At 33.1% G+C, this 27,252-nt stretch overlaps 2 protein-coding genes across 5 annotated transcripts in view; both read left to right on the top strand.

Moving 5' to 3' along the window:
- Nucleotides 1-27,252, top strand: part of LOC134276729 (uncharacterized) — a 108,227-nt gene that overhangs the window by 20,111 nt on the left and 60,864 nt on the right. The window contains exon 2 of one of the 4 annotated variants that reach the window (XM_062759047.1): nucleotides 7,020-7,255. The exons of the other annotated variants lie outside the window; for them this stretch is intronic. Within the exon in view, the coding sequence (XP_062615031.1) occupies nucleotides 7,020-7,255 (236 nt within the window). The remainder of the gene's footprint in view (nucleotides 1-7,019; nucleotides 7,256-27,252) is intronic. 4 annotated transcript variants of the gene reach the window in all.
- Nucleotides 23,546-25,377, top strand: LOC134276769 (uncharacterized). The gene is made up of 2 exons (XM_062759059.1): nucleotides 23,546-23,778; nucleotides 24,179-25,377. Exons 1-2 carry the CDS (start codon nucleotides 23,574-23,576, stop codon nucleotides 25,360-25,362), a joined length of 1,389 nt encoding a protein of 462 aa, XP_062615043.1. The 5' UTR covers nucleotides 23,546-23,573; the 3' UTR covers nucleotides 25,363-25,377.

A 27,252-nucleotide genomic window follows, 5' to 3' on the forward strand; every position in this document is an offset into this window, starting at 1 on the left:
GACAAAAGGATACCTGACTTTTAAAAGTGTGAATGAAGGATATGGAAATAACGAACAGTATTCAATCTCAACGTCCATTAAACAAATATACAAAACAAGAGCAGAGCAAACACGGACCTCTGAAACATCAGAGGTGAGATCAGGTGCCATGGAGGAGTGAGCATCACCTGCCGACCGGTCACACCCGCCGTGTGCACGTTGTCATAATCAGGAAATAACGGACAAAAATCCGTGGTCAATTCAGTGTATAAATAATGGACTAACAATTGGTATGAAAAACGTATGTCAGCATTTCATTCAATGATAAATTGTATTTGCTGACAAGGTCATTGTATCGACCATAGAATTTACGAAATGATGACTTTAAACGAGACTGTTGATATTCTTGTTTCATCAACTTGCTTGTCAATAATTTACCTCGTTTAAGAAATTGTTCATACGTAGAGCATGCTCTTGCGTATCGAATCAACTGAGATATAAATACTCCGTATGCAGGTGATGAAGGTATATTGCTGCATAAGTAAGGGAAGTTGACGATAGAAAGGTTAAAGTCATCACGTTTATCATATAGCTTGGTTGTTAGATTACCATTAGTGTCTTTTTCAAGTAAAATATCCAAGTATGAAGCAGAAGTGTCGGACTCTGTGGTATCTTTTATCTCAAGCTCACAGGGATATATCGTGTCGGCGTAGGAATGGAAATTGTCATTATTAATTGACAATACGTCGTCGATATATCTAAATGTCGAGTTGAAGGCCACAGCAAGTGTTTTCTTCTTTTCACGCAAAAGATTTTGCATAAATTCTGCTTCATATGAATATAAAAATAAGTCTGCTCATAACAGAGCGCAATTTGTACCCATGGGAATTTCAATAGATTGTTGGAATACCTGGTCTCCAAAAACCACATAGATATTGTCAATCAGAAACTCAAGCATCTTCTTGATGTCAACTTTAGAGTACTTATGTGTGCAATCAGAATCTGTTTTAACGAAATAATTTTTCAAATGACCAATGACGAGGTAAGTAAATTTACGAGTTCCATTTTTGTTGAAGAAGCAGCTGACAATGATCTCAAAAAGCTTGGATTTAAATTTGTCGTGCGGAATTGTTGTGTATATAGTTGAAAAGTCGTAAGTTTTTATGTTGTTGATTTTTGTAAGGTTTTGTGATTTCAAATTGTCAAAAAGTTCTTTAGAATTTTTAAGTATCCACATCTGATTAACACCACTTCTTGAATATATAGTTGTACAGTACTCTTGAAGTTTTTCTTTCACTACTGTCAATATTTTAGTGAGAAGTAAAGAAAGAGGCTTGGTTGAACATTTACTATAATCTGCTATGTATCTTTGTTTGTAAAGATTCTTATGAAGTTTCGGAATCCAATATATATAGGAAAGTTCAAATTCATTTTGGCTCTGTGGAATAGTAAAAGTATTCAAAATTTACAGGTGATTTTGAAGAAGTTCTTCCTTAGAAAGAGAAGTATATGTACATGTATAAGAAGGATTAACACTTGTCGAATTAAATGCAAGTTCTTCTAGAATGCAATTTATATAATGAGCCTTACAAACGAAGACAATGTTGTTACCTGCTTTGTCGGCAGGAACCAGTACGTACTGATCGTGTAATCTATTTAGTTTTTTTTTTCACTTCTGGTTTATCGAACACAGAAGGATAGATGGTTTTCATTTTGCCCCTCAATCTTTTAATACGTGACTTTAACATGGATCTGATACATTTAATCCATTCTGACAAGGTGTCAATGTCTTCTTTTTCATATCTAGCCCATCGTCTGGCGTAATTTTCAACAGAATCCATAATATTTATGAAATTCCGACGCAATTTGAAGGATCGGGGTTCCCTATATTTAGGACCTTTTAAAATAAGTGATCTAAGGTCCTCATTACGAACTATTTTTACGTCACCTGTAATAACGTGTCCAGCAGGACTATAGTTATAGGGCGAAGAAAGCATGAACACGAAAGGGGATTATTTTTCAGATTGTCGATATCCAGGCCATGTAAAGTGTTTTTGTAATTGAAAAGTTTGGAATCAATGGTCGATGTAGGAAATAAAAGGTGTAGTTTTTAACTTGAAATATGGTGGAATACAAGACTGGACCCTATTGTGATTAAGAATATTACTAATGGACTTTTACGAGAAGCACTGACTTCTTCAGTTGACGTTTACTTGGACATTTAAACTTGTATCATGTACGGAAGTACAGAATTGATAATGCATACGAAAACCTTTCTTGTGGTCATAGAAATGGTGTTAAGGGCACTAACTTGTAAAGACCGGAAGCTGAGGGTAGGGTCGTTATGTTTTCTTCAAGGACAACTTACATGTGCATTGAAATAACCGTTTTCTCCGTTTAATTAAATGTTTAGCTGATATTTATATGGTAAAGGAGCTACCGTACATATCCCTTGTGTAAAAGTAAGCGTTAACTGTAAAAGTCAGCGCTCCTCGTAAAAGTCCAATATTAACCGCGTCAATTCCTTTATTGGAATATTAAAGTTTAGGGAAAAGACGGATTGTTTTAGCTGCATTTTCTTCCGTGAAACGTGCGTGAAACGTGCGAGTTTAAAAAGCCTATGATATGCAATATCCATAATCACAGAACCGAGCCTATATTCAGGTGTCGAGGAATCTAAATTTGGATGTTCCTTGGTCTTTTCAAGAAGACTATTTAAAAGTTCCAAATGGACAGAGTAAAATTTGGTTCGAATATGATGTAGACCTAACTGTTGATTTACGTAAGGTAGTAATGAATCAAAAGAGACGTCGTGCATTGCAGGTTTATTGTACGAACGATGTCCATGACTACGCTTACGTCTCTGAGTATTGTTAAAAAGTCCCATCACATTAACATTATTACATTGTGGGCTTGTAAGATTTCCAACACTATCGACATTGTTATTACATCCATAGGGAAAGGCTGTCCCTAATTTCCTAATCCAACTTCTTCACGTTGTCTTCGGAAAGGTGTACTCAACGACGGACTATTTGTGTGGTGATAAATCTTTTCCAGAATTCTAACTTTCATTGATAAAATAGAATGATCAGGTGAATTAAAATGTTTATATAAAAGCTGCTGTCCACCATGATTTATTTGAAATCGATGACCTGATATTCTTTTGCTAAGCGATCCCATGGTTTCGCCGACATAAATAAGTCCACACAGATTACATTCTATTCCATAGACAACGTTAGAAGATTTGCAGTTCAGATTTTCCCAAGTTTTGGTATAGAAGCTCTGTCCAGTAAGATTACTGGTGAAAGAAGTGTCAGTTATCATAATGTCACAGGTTTTACAGTTTCGCACAGAACATTTTGAAACCGAAGACATTGGATCGCAAAAGGAATCATCCAATATATTTGTAATAGAAACTTTACACTCTTTCAATTTGGTATATGATGTATTGGTTTTAAACAAAAAATGGGAATCTGAAGACTGTACATATGACATATGTTTAATATCCCTGAGGATAATCCGAGGGGCACCAAATGAACTCCTTGAGTCTGTATCCTTTATAGACTCAAAGGAGTGACGCCTTTTTATACTGGGCGACGCGCCTGCCAGTATCATTTCGTTATTATGTGTACTTATGCATGAATAAGTACCGAACGACAAGTATCCTCGGGGACAAATTGTCCACCAGCAGAGATACATGTCGGTGGTTAAAAGAAGGATATGGAAATAACGAACAGTATTCAATCTCAACGTCCATTAAACAAATATACAAAACAAGAGCAGAGCAGACACGGATCTCAGAAACATCAGAGGTGGGATCAGGTGCCATGGAGGAGTGAGCATCCCCTGCCGACCGGTCACACCCGCCGTGTGCACGTTGTCATAATCAGTAAATAACGGGAGAAATCCGTGGTCAATTCAGTGTATAAATAATGGACTAACAATTGGTATGAAAAACGTATGTCAGCATTTCATTCAATGATAAATTGTATTTGCTGACAAGGTCATTGTATCGACCATAGAATTTACGAAATAATGACTTTAAACGAGACTGTTGATATTCTTGTTTCATCAAGATTTGCGTATCGAATCAACTGAGATATAAATATTCCGTATGCAGGTGATGAAGGTATATTGCTGTATAAGTAAGGGAAGTTGACGATAGAAAAGTTAAAGTCATCACGTTAATCATATAGCTTGGTTGTTAGATTACCATTAGTCTTTTTCAAGTAAAATATCCAAGTATGAAACAGAAGTGTCGGACTCTGTGGTATCTTTTATCTCAAGCTCACAGGGATATATCGTGTCGACGTAGGAATGGAAATTGTCATTATTAATTGACAATACGTCGTCGATATATCTAAATGTTCGAGTTTAAGGCCACAACAAGTGTTTTCTTCTTTTCACGCAAAAGATTTTGCATAAATTCTGCTTCATATGAATATAAAAATAAGTCTGCTAATAACATAGCTCAATTTGTACCCATGGGAATTTCAATAGATCGATGGAATACCTGGTCTCCAAAAACCACATAGATATTGTCAATCAGAAACTCAAGCATCTTCTTGATGTCAACTTCAGAGTACTTATGTGTGCAATCAGAAGCTGTTTTAACGAAATCATTTTTCAAATGACCAATGACGAGGTAAGTAAACTTACGAGTTCCATTTTTGTTGAAGAAGCAGCTGTCAATGATCTCAAAAAGCCTGGATTTTAATTTGTCGTGCGGAATTGTTGTGTAAAATAAAATGAAAACTTAGTTGTCACTTAGTTGTCATGGCATCCTTCAAAAGCATAAGCACACATCACAAGTGCTTGTAAACTGGACAACCTCCCCATCCCAACCTCCAGTATACATACTTGGTCCCCCGTTCGTCTTATACTTCTGTCCGTCTGTTACACTTTTGTTTCAAGCAATATCTCGAGATGCCTTTGAGCTTTTAGATTGAAATCAAAAAATAGCTTTGGGTCAGGGATGTTAAGGGGAGGGGCTGTCCACTAGCACCCGTGAGAATTATATGTCCCCCCCCCCTTCGACCCCTACTAGATCCACACATACTGTAGACCAAATTTATTTCGAGACGACCTTATTTCGTGATTCACCAGTGATAAACTTATTCGCGATTATTAATTTTCACGATCAAGCCTTATTGGATCTGTTGTAAATAGACATATAATTTTTAAGGACCGGTTCGCAGTGAGAAATAGCGAGTTAAAGTTGGTTTACAGTACTATCTTTTTTTATTTCATGCCAAAGAATTACATCTTTTAAATTTTCCTTTTTCTGTTCCTTCTCAAACCCCTTTGCTCGTTTAAATGTCCATTGAAATGTACGGTTACGGTAGAGACTACGACAAGGTGTGGCTTTAAGGTATCTTGTCGGGATTTTATCTATCTAAAATTGAAGAATTCAATAATGCAACCGTGCATACAATAGACTACAATGACTGATCCCCGTTTTTGGTTACGTTCGTTCGTTCGTAAGATGTCTAGACAGATTAGTATCAACGTTTATATTTAATATAAATTCAATAAGGACTATTTATTGCATTTTTTTTAAATTTCGGAAAAAAATACATTTCTATTTAGTATTCTTCAACATCACCTCAAAAGCATATACAATGTGAAGATATATTCATCGCCACCACTAGACACAGAATTTCCTCATGGCGTCGTTGACTCCTATCATTCCTCCGTGTACAGGAGCTCTGACTTCAGGAGCTACGTCTACTGTGTCAGCAGAGGAAACCAATTGTCTACGATTTGTCAATCTAGTTCTGAAGAGAGCACCAAAAGCTGTTAGAACCTTCTTTGATACGTTCCATCCTCCAAGTAACCTTGCTTCTGATCTGACATCAGAGAAAAATAAGCTGCTAAAATTAAAAGTTAGAAAAGTAATAAATCAGATGCAATGGAATACACTTTTCGGAGGTACATGCATATATCAAGACAATATTGAATTTCGTATTTAAAATGATCTTGGACGTCATGTCAAAAAGGTTATTTTCTCTTTTTTAAAAGATTTAAACAAAACAGTTTTTAGAAAATCAATTTAAGATCTAACAGAGAATTAGGGATCTGGATCCCCCTAATGGCGTTTTTAATGGTTGCCATTGCAAACTCTATAGTGAAATGAGAAAAGAAAAGCACCCCATTGCCTTCAGAACGTCATTTAGAAATATGTTCCCTTGATGAATGGTTAGGAAAATTATTTATACACGTGAAGGAAACCAACTTTTAACCTCCATCCCTATCCCCCACATACACACTAATGCATAGTGAAATATCTTTGCTTTAATCAAATCAAGTTTAAGGGAAATTTTTTTATCAATCAAGTTGGATATTTCTAGCGGATATGGTTCTCTCTGAATCCACGCTTTAAATCTGTAAGTATAGGGTAATTTATTAAGAAAAAAATAGCCTTAACAAACATAATATATTTTAGTATGGTCCCCAAAGGTCGGACAATACTCACTGTTGATTGAATGAAATATTTATATTAACTTATGTTGCGATTGTGCTAATTAAAACCAATAAATATTACTGATTGATAACATAAACTTTCCTAATGTAGTGGTTTAAAGGCGGCTCAACTCATAAGTTTTCTTGTTATGCACCTGGATCGATAGATCCGGGGCGTATATTGTTTTTGTCCTGTCTGTTTGCCTGTTTATCTGTTTGTCTGTTGTCAACTTTAAGATTCTCCAAAACTTCTGAACCGTAAGAGATAGAGACTTCATATTTGGTATGCATACTCCACTGATAAAGTTCTTTCAAATGATATCAAGGTCAATGACCTAGTGACATTGGCTGTGACCTAAATATATACAAAAAAATAGCTTTTTCGAACTTTGTTGACGCCGGGCGCATAGTGTTTCACAAAGACATCTGGTATTTTTCGTTTTTTTTTTCTTCAAATGATCGACAGATTTTGCTTCCTCTGTCTCTCAGTTACATACAACAATAAGACTGTAATTAAGCGAAATCCCTGACTCTTTCTCTATCTCTTTCAATTAAAATTATTTTTTTCAATTGTTTAGCTAACAAACCTATGTCGAAGGACTTTGATGTTACGCTGTTAATCTGCCTTTTACGAAACATGATTCCACCTACACCAGCACCAGCAGGGGGATTTGATGTTCTACCTAATCCATCAGATGTCAGTACCGGGGCTGACTTAGCCAGAATCAAGTTCTACAGAAACGAAGTTGCTCACTCAGCAGATGCAAAGATGGATATGAATAAATTCAACTCAAGCTGGACAGATGTTGAGGGCGTAAGCAAAACTAGTTTTAGCCAAATAAGAGAATATGAAAATCGCTTAACATGGGAAAGACATTTAGCCTCACATTAAAAATAACAAGAAATTCAAACACTGGAAAAAATAAAAACAATTAAACAATGATAATAATTCTAACAAAATGAAGGGATTTTATAACATTTTATTTGAATACAAACCTTAAAAAATCTTATGACAAATTTATTTAAAAAAAAACTAATGTATACTAAAAGATATTATTGGACCTAATAAAACGGCCCAAATTTTATAAGATTCAACATTTTCAAGTCATCGCCGATAGTAAACCAACAGATCACTCTGGTTTCGTCTTGTTTTAGCTCACCTGAATCGAAGGCTTAAGTGAGCTTTTGTGATAAAAAAAATGTCCGCTGTCTGTCGTCCTTGTTGTCGTAATCTTTTCACATTCTCATCTTTTTCTCAAGAACCAATGGACTAATTTCAACTAAACTTACTACAAAGTATTCTTGGGTAAAGGGCATTCAAGTTTCTCAAATGGAGGGCCGCGCCATCTTCCATGGGGAGATAATAACAAATAAGTGAAAAATTAATGCTATTCTTAAAAAAAATATTCTCCTCAAGAACCATTGGGCTAGGAAAGATGAAACTCATGTTGAATCATCCCCAGGTAGTGTACATTCAATTTTCTTCAAATCATGACCCCCGAGGGTAGGGTGGGGGCACAATGGCCGATCAGAGTTTCACACATGAATATATAGGATTTTTTTGAAAAAAAAATCTTCTCAAGAACCTTTGGGACAGGAAAAATGGCACTCATGTTGAATCATCCTCAGGTAGTGTATTTTCAAGTTTGTTCAAATCATGACCCCCAGGGGTATGGTGGGACCACAAGGGCCGATCAAAATTATTACAAAGGAATATATAGGGGAATATTAAAAAAAATTCTCAAGTACTTCAAAGCCATGATTAGTGTTATTCATATGGTACATTCTCAGGTAGTGTAGATACTAGTTTGTTCAGATAAGAACCTCCAGGGAAAGGGTAAGGCTACAATGGGGGTGAGAAGGAAAAAAATGGGTAGTCAATTTCAAATTATTACAAAGTAATATATACAAAGAAAATCGTTAAAAATCTTTTTCTCAACAAATGTTCAATAAGTTACATGCAGTATCGATATGGATGCATTCTCAAGTAATATTAGAATTCAGCCTCCCCCCCCCCCTCTTCAGTAAACTCTTCAATTCGGATCTGATTTATGCTTTTTCTTAGCTCAGGTGTGCGATATGGACCCTGCATGGGCCTTTTATTTTTCTTTCTTTGTTAAAAACATGGATACATCTACACTGGCCATCAAAAATCATTCCGCAGATGATTTAAGCTGTTTAACTTCAGACTGAAATTCTCAAAGTCATTACTAGTGATGTTTATGACTGTAGATAAACTTTTCTTTTACTTTTGCTATTTGATTTATTGATTGTATTATCTCAAAAGCGGTTGAGAGTAAGTATTATATCCTACACCTGAGTCTTTTCCAACCTCCTGTCTTCACAGGCTGACAAAACCGGGTGATTGCTCTTTGTGCAATGAGACCAGTTGAAAAGGAATACTAAATGAGAGCACAAAATAATTCTTCTTGTTTCTAATGCAACAAAAATGTAATGCAGCAAACAACAAAATTGGAAACAAATATATTCATTTTTTTTTGTCAGGCATCAATATGATTGAAGATACGAAGTTTGTAATCTTGTATTTATTACTAGTACATGTACATTACTAAGAAAACTTTATTCCACCTTTTTTCTATAAAGCATTATTATATAAAATACCGTTTTAACAAGAAATATGTGTATTATCAAGTATGAAAAGGGGCATAACTTATTTGTTTTTAACTTAACGAAATAGCACTTTGAGTTATTAACTTCTTCAATATGCCACTAAAACTGAATATTGGACCCAAAGAATAAGAAAATATAGATTTTTTCACTCAACTATTCATAAATGATTCTGAAAGAGTATTTATTTTAGCGATGGTCATGTTTAGGTCTTTTTGCACTGCTTTGCATCTGAGTTCTTTAATTGTGTACATATGGTTTACATATTAAAATGATTCAAGCGAATGTATGATATAAACCAATATTGTATGCTTGTAAAAATTCTAGTATACTAATTTCTATTGGGCTAATCAACTGAAGAGATCAACTGGCCTAAATTGCTAGTGCGCTTTTTATGTGACTGTAAAGTGATTCAAATTGAATTACATTCTAAGATTTTTTATACTTAAATTAACTCTTTCCTGTAATATATTTATATATTTATAAGTTGCGATAGCTTTCTTGTATTTTTGTCTAATAGAAATCATAGACATCTATTAAATCATTTCCCACTACTTTTGCGCAATTGTAATGACATTAAATCGAATTTTTATTTCTTCCTGTCAGATTTACAGTAAAAATTTTAACCTCTGTCATGACTTTTAAATGAGAAGTAATTAACCACATTTGAAATCAAACATTTTTAGGCTATTGGAAGACTTGGGGGTTCTGCATTACTGAATGAAACAAATGCTTTGCGATATTCTCCAATCGATGAGTCTGAGAGAGAATTTCTATTAGAACTAAAACAACTGAGTTTTCAACAGTCAGAAACGATTCCTTGGAATGTTAGAGGTAATATATATATAAAAAACAAATAATAAAATGAACGTGAAATGATCTGTCCTTGTAACTTGGCTGATATTTTTTTTTAATAATTTCTGTAAATTTTTCATGAAATGATTAAAATATACATGTATTTTTCTTAGACCTGCTAAAATTGGTGATTCTATATAAATGACTGAAATTAAGAAAATACAATTTTGATAAAGTTTTTTCTAAACCAAAATTTTTTTTTAAAAAAGAGAAATCGCATAACTGGTTATGGTTTGGTTTTATAATTCTCTGTAGAATTAATGGTAGAAAAACTAGTGTCCTGGGAAAAAGAAGATCAAGTGTATGTGGAAATAAAAGCGTCCATAGCTGTTGAAAACTTTATCAAAGACCATCCATGTGTTGTGGTGGATGGCCATCCCGGATCAGGAAAATCGGCACTTATTCATCACATTGCTTTAAAAATGGAAAAACAGGGCTTTTCTATCATACCTATCGACCGTCCAGATGAAATTATGAAATACTACGACAGAAGAATTCCGCAATTTTTTGTAGTTGATGATCCATGTGGGGAATATTCAGTTAATGATCAAGCTAACGAATGGGCTAGGTATTCCGAAGACATTAAGAAATGTTTAAATTTTAAGCAAAACGAAGATAAGGTTCAGTCAAAACTTCTGGTTTCATGTCGCTTAGTTATCAGCTCCGCCCGCATATTCCGAAGAATTAAAGTTTTTTCGAATGCCATATTCAGTTTGGAAAGGCAAGAGCATCATTTAACTTTCATTGAGAAAAGGCAGATCTTGGAATCTCACTTAAAACGTGACTTGCTTTCCCATGAGCAGATATTTGAAAAGCGCATTGAATGTTTCCCTCTGCTTTGTAAGCTTTACGTTAACATGTGGGCTGATCGAGATTGTTTGGTACCATTTTTTGACAATCCATATATACAACTTATCTCTACGCTTGATGTGTTGGTAGATGACCCAAAACCAGGGGCCATTTATGAATATTGTTCCTTAGTTTGTTGTTCCCTTGCTGAACATAAACTTGCTCTATATCTATTTAATACAGAAAGAATTGAAGACTTCCAATGTCTTCATGAAATTCACAATGCTTGTGAAACTGAGCTCAATCACTCAAATTTATTATTAACTCTGAACCGACAAGTTGGTCAATCATTTTCTTTGATACATTCTAAGCTATTAGATATCATCGTGTGGCACTTTGGAAAACTATCACCCAAAACTTTGATACGAGTATCGCCATTGGAAATATTTCACAATAGGCTTAGACCTTTTGGAAGACTTAAGAATGACGACAAGCAAGATTTGTTTCTTGTTGAATTGGACGAAAGTTTGCTGAAATCTTACATTAAAAGAATAAAAAACGATATCGACCAAGAAATTGCAATTGATATATTTAAAAACCCTTGCTTGCCAAATGCTCGAATTGAAACATGTCTGTATGACTTGCTTGTGAAAAAAGATGCTTTGAACGAAACTATATTAAAAAGAAGTTATAGTTACCCCTCAATAAACATTGAAGCATATACCTTTATTTCCAAAGATCATTTTTCGGGAAATGGTCGACTAACATTTCTTCATTTGACAATTTTGTGGAATTGGCAAACTTTTCTGGAAAAACTTTTCGAATCACAAAATGATGTTTTGTCAACAATTTTGTTTTCTGAACGAGCAAGTACTATTTATTTAGCTATTTTAAGCGGAAATATCAAAATTGTGCAAAAATGTTTCCATTACTATAGTGAGATTTTTTGCAGCCTCGGTGGATTCATGGATCTTGGAATGGAACATGATCTTTATTGTTTGTTTTGTGATAAAGAACTGATACATTGGAGTCATGAATTGTATTGTCCAGTTTCACAAGTTCCCATCCCTCTACTTGTTTGTATTTTTGGTAATATAGAAATACTTGAATATCTTATCCAAACCAAAGTTTGTTCAGAAAGGGACTTCATTTCAGAATATAAACTCTTTGATGAAACAGTTTCCCCATTGGCAGTGACCTAGTTTCTATGGACATTGCAGTATTGTGCGTTTCTTAATTCGGCATAGCGCCTCTGTAAATTTTGCAAATCAAGATTGCTTTTCACCTCTTCATGGAGCTTGTCAAGAAGGACATTTAGAAGTAATAAACACCTTACTTTCCTGTGGGGCTAATGTTAATTTGAAAGATAAGGATGAAGAAACACCTCTTTCCCTCGCATGCAGAAATAATTTCGTAGAAATTGTTGACCACCTTTTGTGCAATGGAGCGGAAATTGATTTGCAAGATTCCCGGGGACTAACACCAATACATAAATTTATATCTGAAGGACACACCAACGCAGTGCAAGCCCTTATTGAAAGAGGGTGCGATATCAACATATCCTCTAAAATTGGTGATACTCCTTTGACTCTGATTTGCCTAAATGGAGATTTTGATATCTTGAAATTGGTAATTAAGAAGGGACTTAAGAGGCAACAATTACAGGAAGGGGTACAAAAAGCTTGCATAAATGGGAATAAGAGTATTATTTCCACACTCCTAGAATACGGAGCGGAGATAAATTCCAAGAATATGCAGGGTCTTACAGCTTTTCATATAAGTTGTGCACAAAATCATTCAGACCTTGTTGCTTATCTTCTCTCCAAGGGAGCAGATGCAAATATTCAATCAGACGTTAAACAAACACCACTTCATTTTGCAGCAAAGCATTTATCGGAAAAAAATGTTTATCAGTTCTTCTACAATACAAGGCAGTTGTAAATGCAATTGATAATGAAGGGAGAACAGCTCTTCATTATGCATTATTAGCAACGGATTCTAATTTTGTTTTACAGTTTGATCAAGAAATTTCAAAGAAGTTTAAAAGAATAACGGATAATCTTATTGAAAAAAAGTTCGATTTAAACACGGCAGACATTAAAGGCCACACACCCTTACGAATAGCCTGTTCAAAAAATTTTCCGGAAATCGTTAAAACACTCATTCATTATAAAGTAAATGTAAATGCATACGACAAAGAAGAATGCACACCTTTGCATATAGCCTGCGTCGATTGTCGTTTACTTCTAGTACAATTGATTATAAAGAGTGGAGGAAACATTAATGCTACAAATGTACATGGTTCCAGTCCCCTTCATTTGGCCTGTGTTAGCGGAAATTTCAAGATAGTGACAACACTAGTAGAACATGGTGCAAATGTTAACTTATCAGACAAGACTGGATCTACCTCATTACACATTGCAGTAAAGAATGGACATAGAGATGTTATTTTCTTCCTGATATCTAAAGGAGCAAATGTTAATGCAAGAGATAATGATGGTTTTACACCGCTGATATTGTGTTGTCGCCATAATTACAAGAATCTCGTGGGGGGATTATTGACGACTGAGGCTGATATTAATATAGAATTAAGTGAAGGACTAAATGCTTTGACCATGGCAATTACAAACCATCACTATGACATTTATGATATACTGTTTGAAAAAGGAGCTTATTTACATGAAAAGAACTATAGGTACTTGTTGCAATCTATCATGATTGAAAAGGATATCATAAAGTTTCTGGGAAAATATAGAAGTAGAATTGATAAGTACAAAAATGAAAAGGGCCAGTCACTCTTACATTTAGCAACTCTAGACAACAACTTGTGCTGGGTCAGCAGACTGCTTGATAAGACAGAGTTGAAAAAAGCAGTGGATAATGAGGGACAAATTGCCTGCGATTACGCAATAGACAATGAATTTGTTAAAATGGTTGATTTGTTTCTAGAAAGATACACGTCCGATGGGAATCATGAAATTGTACGCAGGTGTATGAGAAATCTTATGAACAACAGTTTTGCAGATCATAAATGTCATCCTCTTGAATTTGACAATTTTATTAAAGAAGCTTTAAAGCTTGGCAAGTATTTTGATTTGTACAATATCGTTCTTGCAATGCTTCCTGATGAATTATGGAATTTTCACAAAAGCACAATACCTTGTCTCTGTCCAGAACGACGTGCTGAAACGCGCTGTCAGGACTGGGTTAGGCAAGAAAAGTATTTGGAATCTTCTTTTTTCCCTCCCGCTGACGAATTGTATAGTAATAATTTTAGCATGTTCAAGTATGAAATTTGGCCAATTGTGTTTTTAACAAAGAAAAATAATCATTTAATCTATAATTTTTTCACAATATGTGGATCTGAATGGAATGAAGATCGGAGTATCCTCTCAATCAAAGATGTTATTGGAAACACGTTCTTGCATTATAGCTCTTTATTTGTAGATTTTAAAGATCTGATTGATTATATGTTCCTTAATCATAATACGGTGAAAGAGTTTGTAAATCAGCAAAATTTAGCAGGTTGTACACCCCTTCATTACGCAGTACATAAACCTACCAACATCTCAACACTAATAAACTTCGGTGCAGATATTGAAATAAAGGACAACTCTGGTCGTGACGTTCTAGACTATGCTAAAGCTTCTGATTTAAAGGAAACAATAGAAATCCTGGAACGTCATCTTACCACCAGATTTATAACAACCAGATTTATAACATACAATGATGAGAACTGAAATTAATATATTATAGTATATTTAATTAGTGAAGTTATATGATTACGAAGAATAACAATTTTACTTAAAGCTGATGTTTAAAATGTGTAAAATAAAAACAGTAAAAGTCTGCGATTGTAATGTATCTGCATAAATCTTATACGAGAGTATTAACTTTATGGATATGTTCCATTTTTTGGTCACTTGATTGACCTATTCTTATCCGTTTTCGTCCGTAGTCATGTGTCGTGTGTTGTGCGCCGTGTGTTAATTTGAACATTTTCAGCTTCTTCTCTGAAACGCTTAACCAATATCAACCAAATTTGGTATACAGCATCTATGGGTTAAAGGGAACGAAAATTGTGAATTTTATGAATTTTATGGTCCCCGTCCCCCTAAGGCCTGAGGGGTGGGGGCAAAACCACTTAAATTTTTGCAATCTTTTAAAAAATCTTCCTTTTGACTCCTCGACATCAAGCAGGCAAACTGTTGGCATGAATGTAATGAGCAATGAGTCCTGACCTCTACCAAAATTGTGAAATTCATGGCCCCGTGGTCAGGGGTTCTAGTGCTAGGGCGGGGCTATATAGATTATATAGTGAAATCGCATGAATTCTATGAAAAATCGTCTCTGCTTTTTTGTATTAAGTAAACGAACCAAGTACATAATTATGATGAGCAAGAGTGCCTCTTCCAAAATTGTGATTTTTTATGGGCCCCAGGGTCAGGGGTTCTTGTGTTAGGACGGGGCTATATTGGTTATATATATATATATATATATATATATATATATATATATATATATATATATATATATATATATATATATATATATATATATATATATATATATATATATATATATATATATATATATATATATATATATATATATATTTGCTTTAGATAAAGTTTAAGCAAATTTGCGAGTTCATTGCATTCGCAAAAATTTTTTTCTAAAAAATGAAATACCAATAAGAAAATGTAAACAAAGCTGTGGTCATTCGCAAAATCTTGACACAAAAAATCAATCGACAGCATTTTGACCCGAAATCGCCGAATAAAATCGACGAAAAAAAACTCCAGATTTACGGTAGTTTTATGCCCCCCCCCCCTTGCCCGGGTTGGGGGTTAGGAGGGTACAAAGTCTGAAAATAAATAAATGCCTTTAAATCTGCTCTTTGGCATTTATCAACCATTTTTTGTTACAATTAGCAAAATTTTGAGATATGTGGCTTCTTTGAGATGGGATGCACAACTGGGTATAGAGTGGAAATGCATTTTCTCTTAATGTTATTCTAGTATATGGAGAAAGCATGCTATACATCTATAATTATGATAAGCAATGGTACCTCTTTCAAAATTGTGAATTGCGAATTTCATGGCCTCTGGTATAAAACATGGACCAAATTTAATTGTTTGAAAGTTGTTGCACAATACTTATGAGACCTATAAGGCCCATGGGCCTGTTGTTAAATATGAGATATATTTCAGTTTTAATTCAGTTTAAATACAAAATGTATTCAAAACTTTTTAAATAGTTACATTTTGTATCAACACTGAAGCATTGTTGCAACCACTATTGAAATAACGACCACTATTGAAATAATTATATCAATGGCGGTTGAGAGTGCATTTCAATAGCTAACACAGTTAGCAACAACTATTGAAATACGACCACTATTGAAATGATTATATCAATAGTGGTCGAAAGTGCATTTCAATAGCAAACAAAGGCAATTACCACTATTGAAATACGAACACTATTGAAAGAATTATATCAATAGCGGTTGAGAGTACATTTCAATAGCTACATGTAACACAGTAAGTAGCCATTATTGAAATACGACCACTATTGAAATAATTATATCAATAGTGGTTGAGAGTGCATTTCAATAGCAAACATTGTAAGTTACCACAACTGATATACGACCACTATTGATATAACTATTTCAATAGTAGGTGTGAATGCTTTTAAAAAACAAACATAGGTAATCACAAGTATTAAAGCCGCTTGGACCGATTCTTATCGCTTAAATATATATTCGTTTTTCTTTTTGAAAAATAATTGTCCATAAATTGTTTGAACTTTTGTCAAATTATATCCCCGATGTCTTTTTCTTTTAAAAGATATCAAAATTCAAAAGTTAAAAAAGTCACACAAAAAATAATCCTATGTTGATCATTGTTGATATCGCGTGAAATCACCTTCGAGAAAAATAAATATATCGCTTGCATGTTTATATCATGAATAACGAACCCGAGCATTTTTGTTCACAACGAAGTACATGTATTACCTGTACACGGACAATAGTTTACCTCCTTTATAACAATCATATTAAATATCTGATTATTCTTTTATTCTTAAAATATGCATATTTATTATAAAAGTTACTATGTATTATATTCAACAAATTTCTTAACTTTGAAAAGATGTATTATGACTAAGGCTTCTACTAAATAGAGAAAAAAATACTCGGGTTTGAATTATCCTCATTATTAGGTATGTCCGATAAACTTATTATGTTCAATATTGACTTCACAACAGATCTTAACTTCCGTCAGGAACTACTGTTTGTCAATAAGGTTTTTGATCTGCATTTTCCATGTAAGGATTGTTGTTATAAACTATTGAATCAAATTTATAATTTATTTTTGTATATTATCTATGTAATGAGGTACTTTTATTGTGTAAGATAATATGCGCCTGTTTCGGGTTAAGCGGCTTTAAAATACGACAATTATTGAAATAAACATATCAAAAGTTGTTGAGAGTGCATTTCAATAAAAGACATAGTTAGTAACCACTATTGAAATACTACTTTGATGGTGGGTGAGAGTGCATTTCAATATCATTACCATAGGTTTTAACCACTACTGAAATACAAGCACTATTGAAATAATTATTTTATAGTAGGGAAGAGTGCTTTTCAATATGATTACCATAAGTTTCAACCACCATTATAATACGATCAATATTGAAAGAAAAGTTTTATCGCCTAATTTTTATGTTTTATCCAGAACTTCACAAAAATTGGATTTGGGTTGAAAAATATATAGATAATTATTAAAGTGTATGAATTAATAAGGATGAGTTATAATGAAACAACATTTTGAAAATCACAGAATGTTTACAATTTCTTTATATTCCAGAAATTTATTATTTATTTATTTTTATTTTCAATGAAATAAGACAAAAACATATATACCAATCCAGTCATCTATATTTCGTTTGTATTATCTGTCCCTAAATGAAAAGTAAGATAGTTATTGATATTATCATTTCAAAAGTGTTTTAAATAATTATTATGATAGTTTCTGATAATACTTCAAAACTAAACCCATAATCTAATGCATATTGAAATCTTTATTATATATGTGAATATTATATCAAAAGTTGTTGCAACCTATGTTTGTTATTGAAAGGAATCTCACCCAGAAATAATTATTTCAATAGTGGTTATTACTATGTTTGATATTGAAATACAGTCTCAACCAATATTGATATAATTATTTCAATAGTGGTTGTATTTCAATAGGGGTTACTAACTATGTTTGCAATTGAAATGCATTCTCAACCACTATTGATGTAATTATTTCAATAGTGGTTACTTACTATGTTTGCAATTGAAATGCACTCTTAACCACTAGTGAAAAATTTATTTCAATAGTGGTAGTATTTCAATAGTGGTTACAAACTATCTTTGCTATTGAAATGCACTATCAACTACTATTGATATAATTATTTCAATAGTGGTCGTTATTTCAATAGTGGTCGCAACACAGGGGCCTCGCATCGATTTCTTCCTCCTCTGTTATAGATCTCTTTGTTTAGCTGTAAGTATTTCAATATGTCGCACTTGATTTTTTGGCAGTTTTAGGAAGGAGTTTAATCTTTTGCGCTTGTCGGAAGGGAATTAGCATTACAAATGCAAAAACCTAGAATGTTTGTTGAACATGTATTTTGATAAGATTAATGCTATTTTCTCTCTTTATTTCAAAAATTGGTTAGCCCTTGAGATAAAAGTCAGATGTTATCTGATATAACTATTTTGCATGTCATTGTCATAAAACATTTTTTTATTAATTACTATAAAAAAGATGTAGATATCTTTCAGTAACATGTGTCAAACAGTAGATGAATATTCATGTGTCTTAGATACCATAAACCGTTATTTTTCCTGCTTTATTTTTTAAAAGAAAATTTATCCTGTTTTTATTTGTTTATTTGTGTGTAATTTTTAAAGTTATTTCATTGTTTTTATGTCTACTTACCTGTTGTATATGATTTTTTCGCATTACAGAACTTAGTATGACCTGTGAATATTAAATGTGATATTAAATTGCAAATCATTATTATTACATTTTAGTTGTGTCCATATTTTAAAAATGACTGTAAAATTGTGGTAATGTTAAATATGCATATAGCCAATTTAAACAACATCTGTTTATCATAAAGTCATTCAATATTATACCCGTCAGGAAAGATTAAATAATACTTCTCCATCTTGCTTTTGTATTACCTAATATCGTTCTTACCCGACCAAGCTTTAATGATTTTGATTGTGCTTCAAAATTGGGACATGAAATGCACCTTTATAAATTTGTTGGCAGGATACTGAACTTTAAACATTAGGCTTTTCAGTTTTCCATATGAACATGCTATTTTTAGTTATTCTAATTTTCTATTTTAAAAGTCCTTAGCACGGACGTTTTGTTCCCCGCTTGAACTAAACAGGTAAAAATTCACCTTATGACCATTTCACTGGCAAGATTCCTGGTTTGAAATTTGTATTCTTTCCTTTCCAAATTGCTTCAGTTTTATTTAAATTTATTTGCAGTCCTGAACAATGCTTGAAATTATGAAAAGATATTGAATATTTCAATTTCCGATTTTAAATCACTTCGAAACATGTAATGGCATCTGCTAACTGCATTATCTTAAATTCAGTCTCCCCTACTGTGACAAAACTAGAAGTCATATTTTCTGTTTAGAATTTACACTTTAATTAAAGGAAACAAAAATACATACAATGATTGGAATACTAACTGTAACCATAATGTTTATGTCATTTTAGCGTGAATTTATCTTTTATATTTCTACAATGAAGCTGAAATTACACAAAAATGTCATCCACGACAATTTCATTTCATAATTACATGACTGTGTAGTTTGTAAAGGTGGAATGTAACACCAACTTTTTATTTTATAGATCGTTAAGTCATCCTTTTTAAACAATTGTTTCAGCAATGAAAGGCTGGTGCTAACTACTTCAATGTATATTGTACATGTATATGCAGCAGCCCTGGGTAAATTTCCCTTAGGATTTCCCGACAAATATCACCGGTCGTTTTAGTGTCGATTTCTCCACTTTAGCGATTAATAGGATATTAACTCAACATTTGCAATATTATCCAAATTAATTCAAAAATTATAAAACATGTAACAACCGTCTTGGGAATAGATCGGTTTATGCGGAAACTCGCTAGATAATTAGATAAACGGACAGAGAGACAAACTTTATGACAACGAGGTAAACGTTACAGTTAAGACACTTCCTAATCTACATGTATCACTTCTCTTACTCTAGGTCTGATTCTTTAGTGCCAAAATAAATCAATAATTTCAAAAACACTGTTTTAAGGAATGTTTTTTTCTGAGACATAGTTTTTCTTTAGATCAGAACTTGAAAACGCCGTAACTCAGAAGAAAAAAAGTTACTGGATCAACACTTTTTTTTCTTAAAAAAGCACTTAAAAATAATTGAAAACTTTCGGAGAACAGAAGAAATTGAGCTAATCAAGTACGGTATACAGAGTTATTTTCGCCACGTCTTATTTTTGCCCGTTTGCACTTGCGAACATTTTTGGCCCGTTTAAAATTCGCCCAGTCACAGTTCTGTTTAGGAAATTGTGCTGTATAATTTGAATTCGCCCCGGTTTAAATTCGCCCAATCAAGAAGAGGGCAAAAATGGAAAATTTCCCCTGTATATCATAAAAAGCAAAAAATAACTTAGCATATAAATTTACACAAAATAATTGCCCCTGATATAAGAAGCAATATTTCACAATTTTCTATTTGAAATTCTAAAATATAAAAAAAATAGTATAAAAATAAAAGAATATCAAATACTGGTATTCCTTGCTAAAATGCAGATGAGAAAAATTCATTGAATTGTCCTTTCTTGAATATTCATTGAAAATTGCTTTTAAATAAGTATTTATACAAGAGGCCCACGGGTAACATGAAACATCTTTCCAACAATTGAATTTGGTACGTGTTTTAAACCAGAAATAAAGAAATTAACAATTTAGAAAGAGGCATATATGCTTATCTTAATTTTACGCTTAGCCTGCTTACTTTATATCCACAGTAAGATCAGAGTAACAAATAGAGAATGCATTTCAACTTTATAACCAGTCGTGCACCCCACCTTACAGGAACCACATACCCTGGGGCCACATATTTTAAAATTTATGAAATTTATCAAAAGTTTCATTTCATCATAAAATTAATGGTTGATTAATACCACAGAGCAGATTTCAAAGCATTATTTTTCTTCAGACTATATACTTTAACTCCCACCACCACCACCCCCAACCCACGAATATAAATACAAAGATCACTGGCATAATACCGAGGAGCAATGGAAAAGATTTCAAAGAATTCCAGTATTGTCACGTATTATTGGTATAATTCCCAGGAGCAGAGAAGGATTTTTGAAGAATTAATGCATTTTCGCTATATAATCAATAGAGCCTCGCCCTAACACCAGAACCCCGGCCCTGACCCTGGGGCAATAAAATTCACAAATTGGGGAGAGGTATCCTTCTTCATCATAACTATGTACATAGTTTGATGGTTTAATACCCAGGAGCAGAAAAGAAAATTTTTAAAGAATTGATGCATTTTTGCTATATAATCAATAGAGCCCCGCCCTAACACCAGAACCCATGTCACACTGGGGCCACAAAACTCACAATTTTGGAAGATGCACTCTTGTTAATCATAACTATGTACTTATTAGTTTGTTTTATACCCAGTAGCAGAGGAGAAGATTTTCAAAGAATGAATGTATTTTTTTCTAATATATAATCAACAGAGCCCCGCACTAACACCAGAACCCCTGACCCAGGGGCCATGAAATTCACAAATTCTGAAGAGACACTTTTGGATATCATAACTATGTCCTTGGCTAATTTGTTTAATACCCAGGAGCAGAAGGCTTTTCATATATGATCTATGTAGCCCCACTTTTACACCAAACCCCTGACCCAGGGGCCATGAATTTCACAATTTTGGTAGAGAACTCAATGCTGATTACAATCATGCAAACAGTTTGACTGCTTGATGTCCAGCTGGAGTAAAGAAGATTTTTAAAGATTGCATTAATTTTAGTGGTTTTGGCCTCACACCTCAGGCACCATGGGGGCAGCGACCATGAAATTCACATTTTTTTGTTTTCCTTTACCCATAGATGCTAATTACCAAAATTTGTTGAAATTGGTTCGGTGGTTTCAGAGAAGAAGCTAAAAATGTTCGAAAGTTTACGACCGACAAAGGACGCACGACGACGGACGAAAACAGATAGCAATAGGTCACCTGAGTTTACTGAGGTGACCTAAAAAGAGAAGCAACTCGCAAACCCACATTACAACTTTAAAAATATGTCTATCAATCAAACTTATAAAAACCTCAAAAAAATATTTTCATCCGTATATTATTCATGCAAGACATACATAGCTGTATTTTTATTTTTTACTGTTTTATTTAAAACCGACAAGTAATTATTTTAACAAATCTTAGTTGTTCATGTGAACTTTTGTAAACCCTTAAATAACAGTTTTTTTAAAAAAAAAAAGTGAGTTTTTCACACAATTTGATTTTAGAGAAAAAATTATTTATAAGCAACTGCAAAATTTCTTCAATGAACAACATTATATCATCGTTCGATATTATGTACATTATGATATGTTAGAATATGTTTAAAGCAATAATTGTGATTAATGGTTTAACACAAAAAATATTTAATCCTTAATTAAACATTTTTTTTTCAAATGTACACATTGAAATAATGAGTGCAAATATGCTATAATAATAAAATATTCTCTTATCCATCAGAAAAAAAAATGTAGGTTACTTTTTAAAATTTAAATTTGTGTGCTTATTTTTAGTGATATTTAAGGTATATTAACTGTTTTTATTTTTATGTTCTCTTAATAAAATCTAAGAACAGATTTTTTTTTTACACTTTTTTAATAAAACATGTATATATCTTTATGCATTTAATATAAGAAAATCTATGTAATTATATATTTGTTAACTGTATGTATGACTTGTGCCACATGTGGTTTTTGTCAAATTGAATAAATAAAATAAAATATAAAATGTATAAAAATATATTTCCTATTTCGCAATTTTTCAATTTCAAACTACTGATTCTTCTCCTTCAGAAAATGAATTTCACTTTGTTTCTTGTAGATTTAGTTCATTTGAAATAACTTAAAAATTGGAAGCAATTTTAGAGGTGGAAAAGGGAATTGAATATTTCAGTTTTGAGATCATTAACAAGGAAAGTTAATATGCAGGCGCAAAAAGGGGCACCAGAAGTCATTTTAAGGTGTTTTATGTTGGGGGGGGGGGCATTAGCATTAAGTATAGGGTCTATATATATAACAGAGATAAAAAATTTGAATGTTTATAATAATGCCCCCCTCCAAATAATGATTGATTTTAATAATATTTTATAATATTTTAAATATGAAAAGTTGTGAGGTTTAATATTTTGCTCAGATTATAAATAATCAAAATTTGGTAAATTAACTACCGTATAGATGTTATGAAATGATTTAACTTCTAAAAGATGTATTCCAAAAGTAAAGATATTTTTTTTCTTTTTCTGTATATATTTAATTGAGAACAACATTTTGTAAAATGTATGTAATTATTTCTGGCTAGGTATCCATAAAACGTCAACAAATTTTAAGGGAGCTTATCCAATGGTTAATAGTAGTGAGTTATCGTTCGTGTTGCGGTGGCGCTACGTGTCCCGGTCCTTGATAAACTTCCGCCTCGTGATAAACACATTGTAAATAAACTTGGATTGTAAGGTTTACGATTGTTTTAAATACAAAGAATAATGCCTAGTAATTGTTGTTGTGTGCCTGGATGTCACGAAAGAGGTGGACATCAGTTCCCTATGGAAAAGTTAAGAAGAAACAAGTGGATTGTTGCGATTAAACGCTTGGACGAGCGCACAAACAAGCTATGGGAGCCTTCGAAGTCAGCTGTTGTTTGTAAACGACATTTTACTTCAGATGACTACGTGTCGGAGACTATTCAGGGTATATTATAACGACATTAAATTATTATATACTCAGTTTTAGAATTATATTGTAAATAACAGAATTCAGTGAACGTACTGTGAACAAATTCTTAAATTTATTGTTGTCACTGTTGTGTATAATTATAATTATACGTATATGTAGATTTAAATAGGTTTCCGATATGATATTATTTTTGTTTTGTTTTGTGAAAAGGAAAGATAAAACATCTAAATACACTTCACGTAATTTTTTTAGTATCAAATACAATATCATCAAAATATGTGTGTGTGTGTGTGGGGGGGGGGGGGCACTGCATTGATTTGAGCACAGACTTAAAGCAAAGGTCTATGGTTTTAGTATTTTGTACAATCATTAAATGTTGTTGCACAGTGTAATGTGTTTTACTGTTTATATATAGGACAGAAACCTCTATCTGGAAGACTGAAGAATACTGCTGTGCCAAGCATTTTCTTTTGGACAAAGGAGACAGAAAGTTCATTTGGCCGAGCATCCAGAGCAGAAGGCAGGGATAGCAGAAAAAGAAAGTTTGATGAATTCTGCCATGAAGAATTAGAATGCAGTTTCACTGAATTAGACTGTGTGGAAGAAACTGTGCTAGCTGATGACTCAAAAGTGTGTGACGAGGAGGAAAAATTAAACTCTGTTGAATTAAGAGACACCTGTACACAAACACAGTCACAGCCAATATTTTCAGTTGAACAGTTCGAAAAGGATAATTCAGCCATACATTTTTATACTGGCCTTGAAACTTATGCCAAGTTTTTGTTTACACTGCAGTCACTTGGCCCTGCTGCATATTGTTTAAGATATGTATTTTTTCAAGTTCAAGGGGTATCTATTCCCAATCAGTATTTTATGACACTTATGAAACTACGGAGGTATACTACCAATTTTGATCTTTCAAGATTTTTCAATGTTTCAGAAAGTACTGTTAAAAATATTGTTCTTACCTGGATTTTATTTATGTCAAAACAGTGGCGAGAGATTTCAATTTGGCCATCTCAATCTCTTGTTCGTTATTTTGCACCATCAGATTTTAAGTCAAAATTTCCAACTACCAGAGCCATTTTAGATGCAACTGAATTTCCAATTAAAAAACCAAGTACACCTAGGGCACAGCAAGCCACATTTTCAACATATAAAAACAGAAATACAATGAAAGCTTTAATAGGGTGTACACCAGGAGGCCTTGTGAACTTTGTTAGCCCAGCATATTGTGGGTCGACAAGTGACAGGCAAATAGTTGAGAGAAGTTGTCTTAAAAATCTTTGTGATCAAGGTGACAGTTTAATGGCTGATAAAGGTTTTAATGTCCAAGATATTTTTGCTTCTAAGGATGTTACTATAAACATTCCTACATTTTTTAGAAATAGGAACAGAATGTCAGGAAGAATTGTTCTTAATGATAGAAAAGTGTCAAGTAAAAGAGTTCATATAGAAAGAATTATTGGACTTGGTAAAACTTATAAAATTTTAACACATCCTTTAACAAGTGCTGAAGCATGCATGTCATCAGATATAGTATTTGTCTGTTTTATGTTGTGCAATTTTCGCACTGGTATTGTATCATCAAATGCATAGAAAAATTTTTTTTTTCAAAATGTCTTTAGCTTTCATATTTCAAATTTGAAATATAGGCAGAAATATTGATGCTAAATAAGATAAGAAATGTAGACAACACTATATGTACTGTATTTGTTTAGAAGATTTCTATGTATATTTTATTGCACACATTCACAAAGATTCACTGTAAGGCTTGTAGAAATATTTCTCAAGAATTGCTCGTTTGAAGTAGTCTTTGTAAAAGTTGTTTAGCTTATTAATCATGTCAGCTATGAATGCATCATCACGTTTGATTTCAATGTATGTGATGTCATTTACTTTCAAATTGTTTGCTAAACATACAGTAAAAATACATGTGTTTGCACCGGTACACAGTAGTTGTCCTTGTATCTGATAAAAGTAGTCATGGTTGGGATCAAGACTATATTTTCCTTCGTTGGTCTGCTTTAAATATGGCACCGTCAGAGTTGAAATCTTTTTATTTCTACTGACATATGGACATTTGACTTCTACAAGCTCCTGTTGATTGATTATTCCGTCAGGTGATGCAGCAAGAAAGGGGTACTCCTTACAAACGACAAGACCACTTGATTTAACATTTTGGAGCTTATCCTGTTCAAATCTCTTGATCGCAACAGATTCATGCCTGCGACCATGCTCAATTGAATTGCTTTTAATGTTTTTGATAACTGTTAGTGACATGGCAAGTTTCATTTTGTCAGTTCTATCAGTACACTTACATATCCTACCAAATATCGAAGATGTTAAACGTTTTGCTCTCTCCTCCTTCCATGTTTTGTTTAGACTCTGCCCTTTTGTTGCTGACTTAATATTTTCAATTTGGAGATCTGATATCTTTGTAATTTGTAATTTTTCCAAAAAGTTGTCTTCAGGAGATAATTTTAGATAATCATGGTCATTTGCTACTGCAATCATGTTTGCTGGTGTAAATATCTGATAGATTGGCATCTTAGAAATACCTGAGAAATTCAAACATACATTTCTAAAGTAGTGAGGATAAGATGGATTATTTCTGAATTCTTCAGGTCGTGGGTCAATAGCAATATTTGTTAATTCATCAGCACCAGGTAAATTCAGGTCATCAGATTTAATGGGACTGCCTTTGAATCTTTTAGACTTGTGGAATGTTTGCAAACGTTGTGTACATGTTTCCTCTGTCTTGATAAATTTATTCTTTGCAAACATAACAGCACCATACATAACTGCAGCTACATGTTTACAATGTGCATCAGGCCCCATACCTGCTGCACATTCGCACTGGGCCTCCAGAACAGACCCTTCATTGCTCAATTTAATATCTATTGTGTAACAAACACCCTTTCTCATTTCTGCACGACAGTTTCCTCTAATAAATGTACAGGCTGTATTGATGGATACACGGTAGTATGTCAGGAAATTGTCGTCATAAAGGTGAATAAAATGATTTTCAAATTTCTTCTCAAACCTCCCAAAATAACTATGAACGGTATCCATGGACAAACCAGAAAAGGGAGTGTCAGAATTTACGTCAGCGTACGTATCGTAACTTGGAAGTTGCATACAAAATTCTGGGTCAGTGTATTCAACTTTTCCGAAGTTGAAGTTTCTGTCATATGCTTCCAGTCTATGGAAAATTAAAAGAAAAAGAAACTGTTTTATATTTATTTACAATTTACGATTATTTAATTAATCGCCATATTGATATATTATATTTTAAGACGAAGAGTTCAGATTGTCGGCATGCAGCACGAGGTATTATCATGCGGTTTTCAGTATCGAATTACCTGTCGACCAGTTCTTGTTTTCGTCCCGTTATCCTGGCATTTCTTTTTCTTAGCTCATTTTTAAGATCTATAATTGTCATGGAGCCGTATTTTGAGTCGCTCATGATTAATATTTCGCGTGTAT

This window comes from Saccostrea cucullata, unplaced genomic scaffold (genome assembly GCF_032062105.1).
Source record: "Saccostrea cucullata isolate Sc308-1 unplaced genomic scaffold, CSIRO_AGI_Scuc_v1 ctg2261, whole genome shotgun sequence".
NCBI classification, from domain to species: Eukaryota; Metazoa; Mollusca; class Bivalvia; order Ostreida; family Ostreidae; genus Saccostrea; species Saccostrea cuccullata.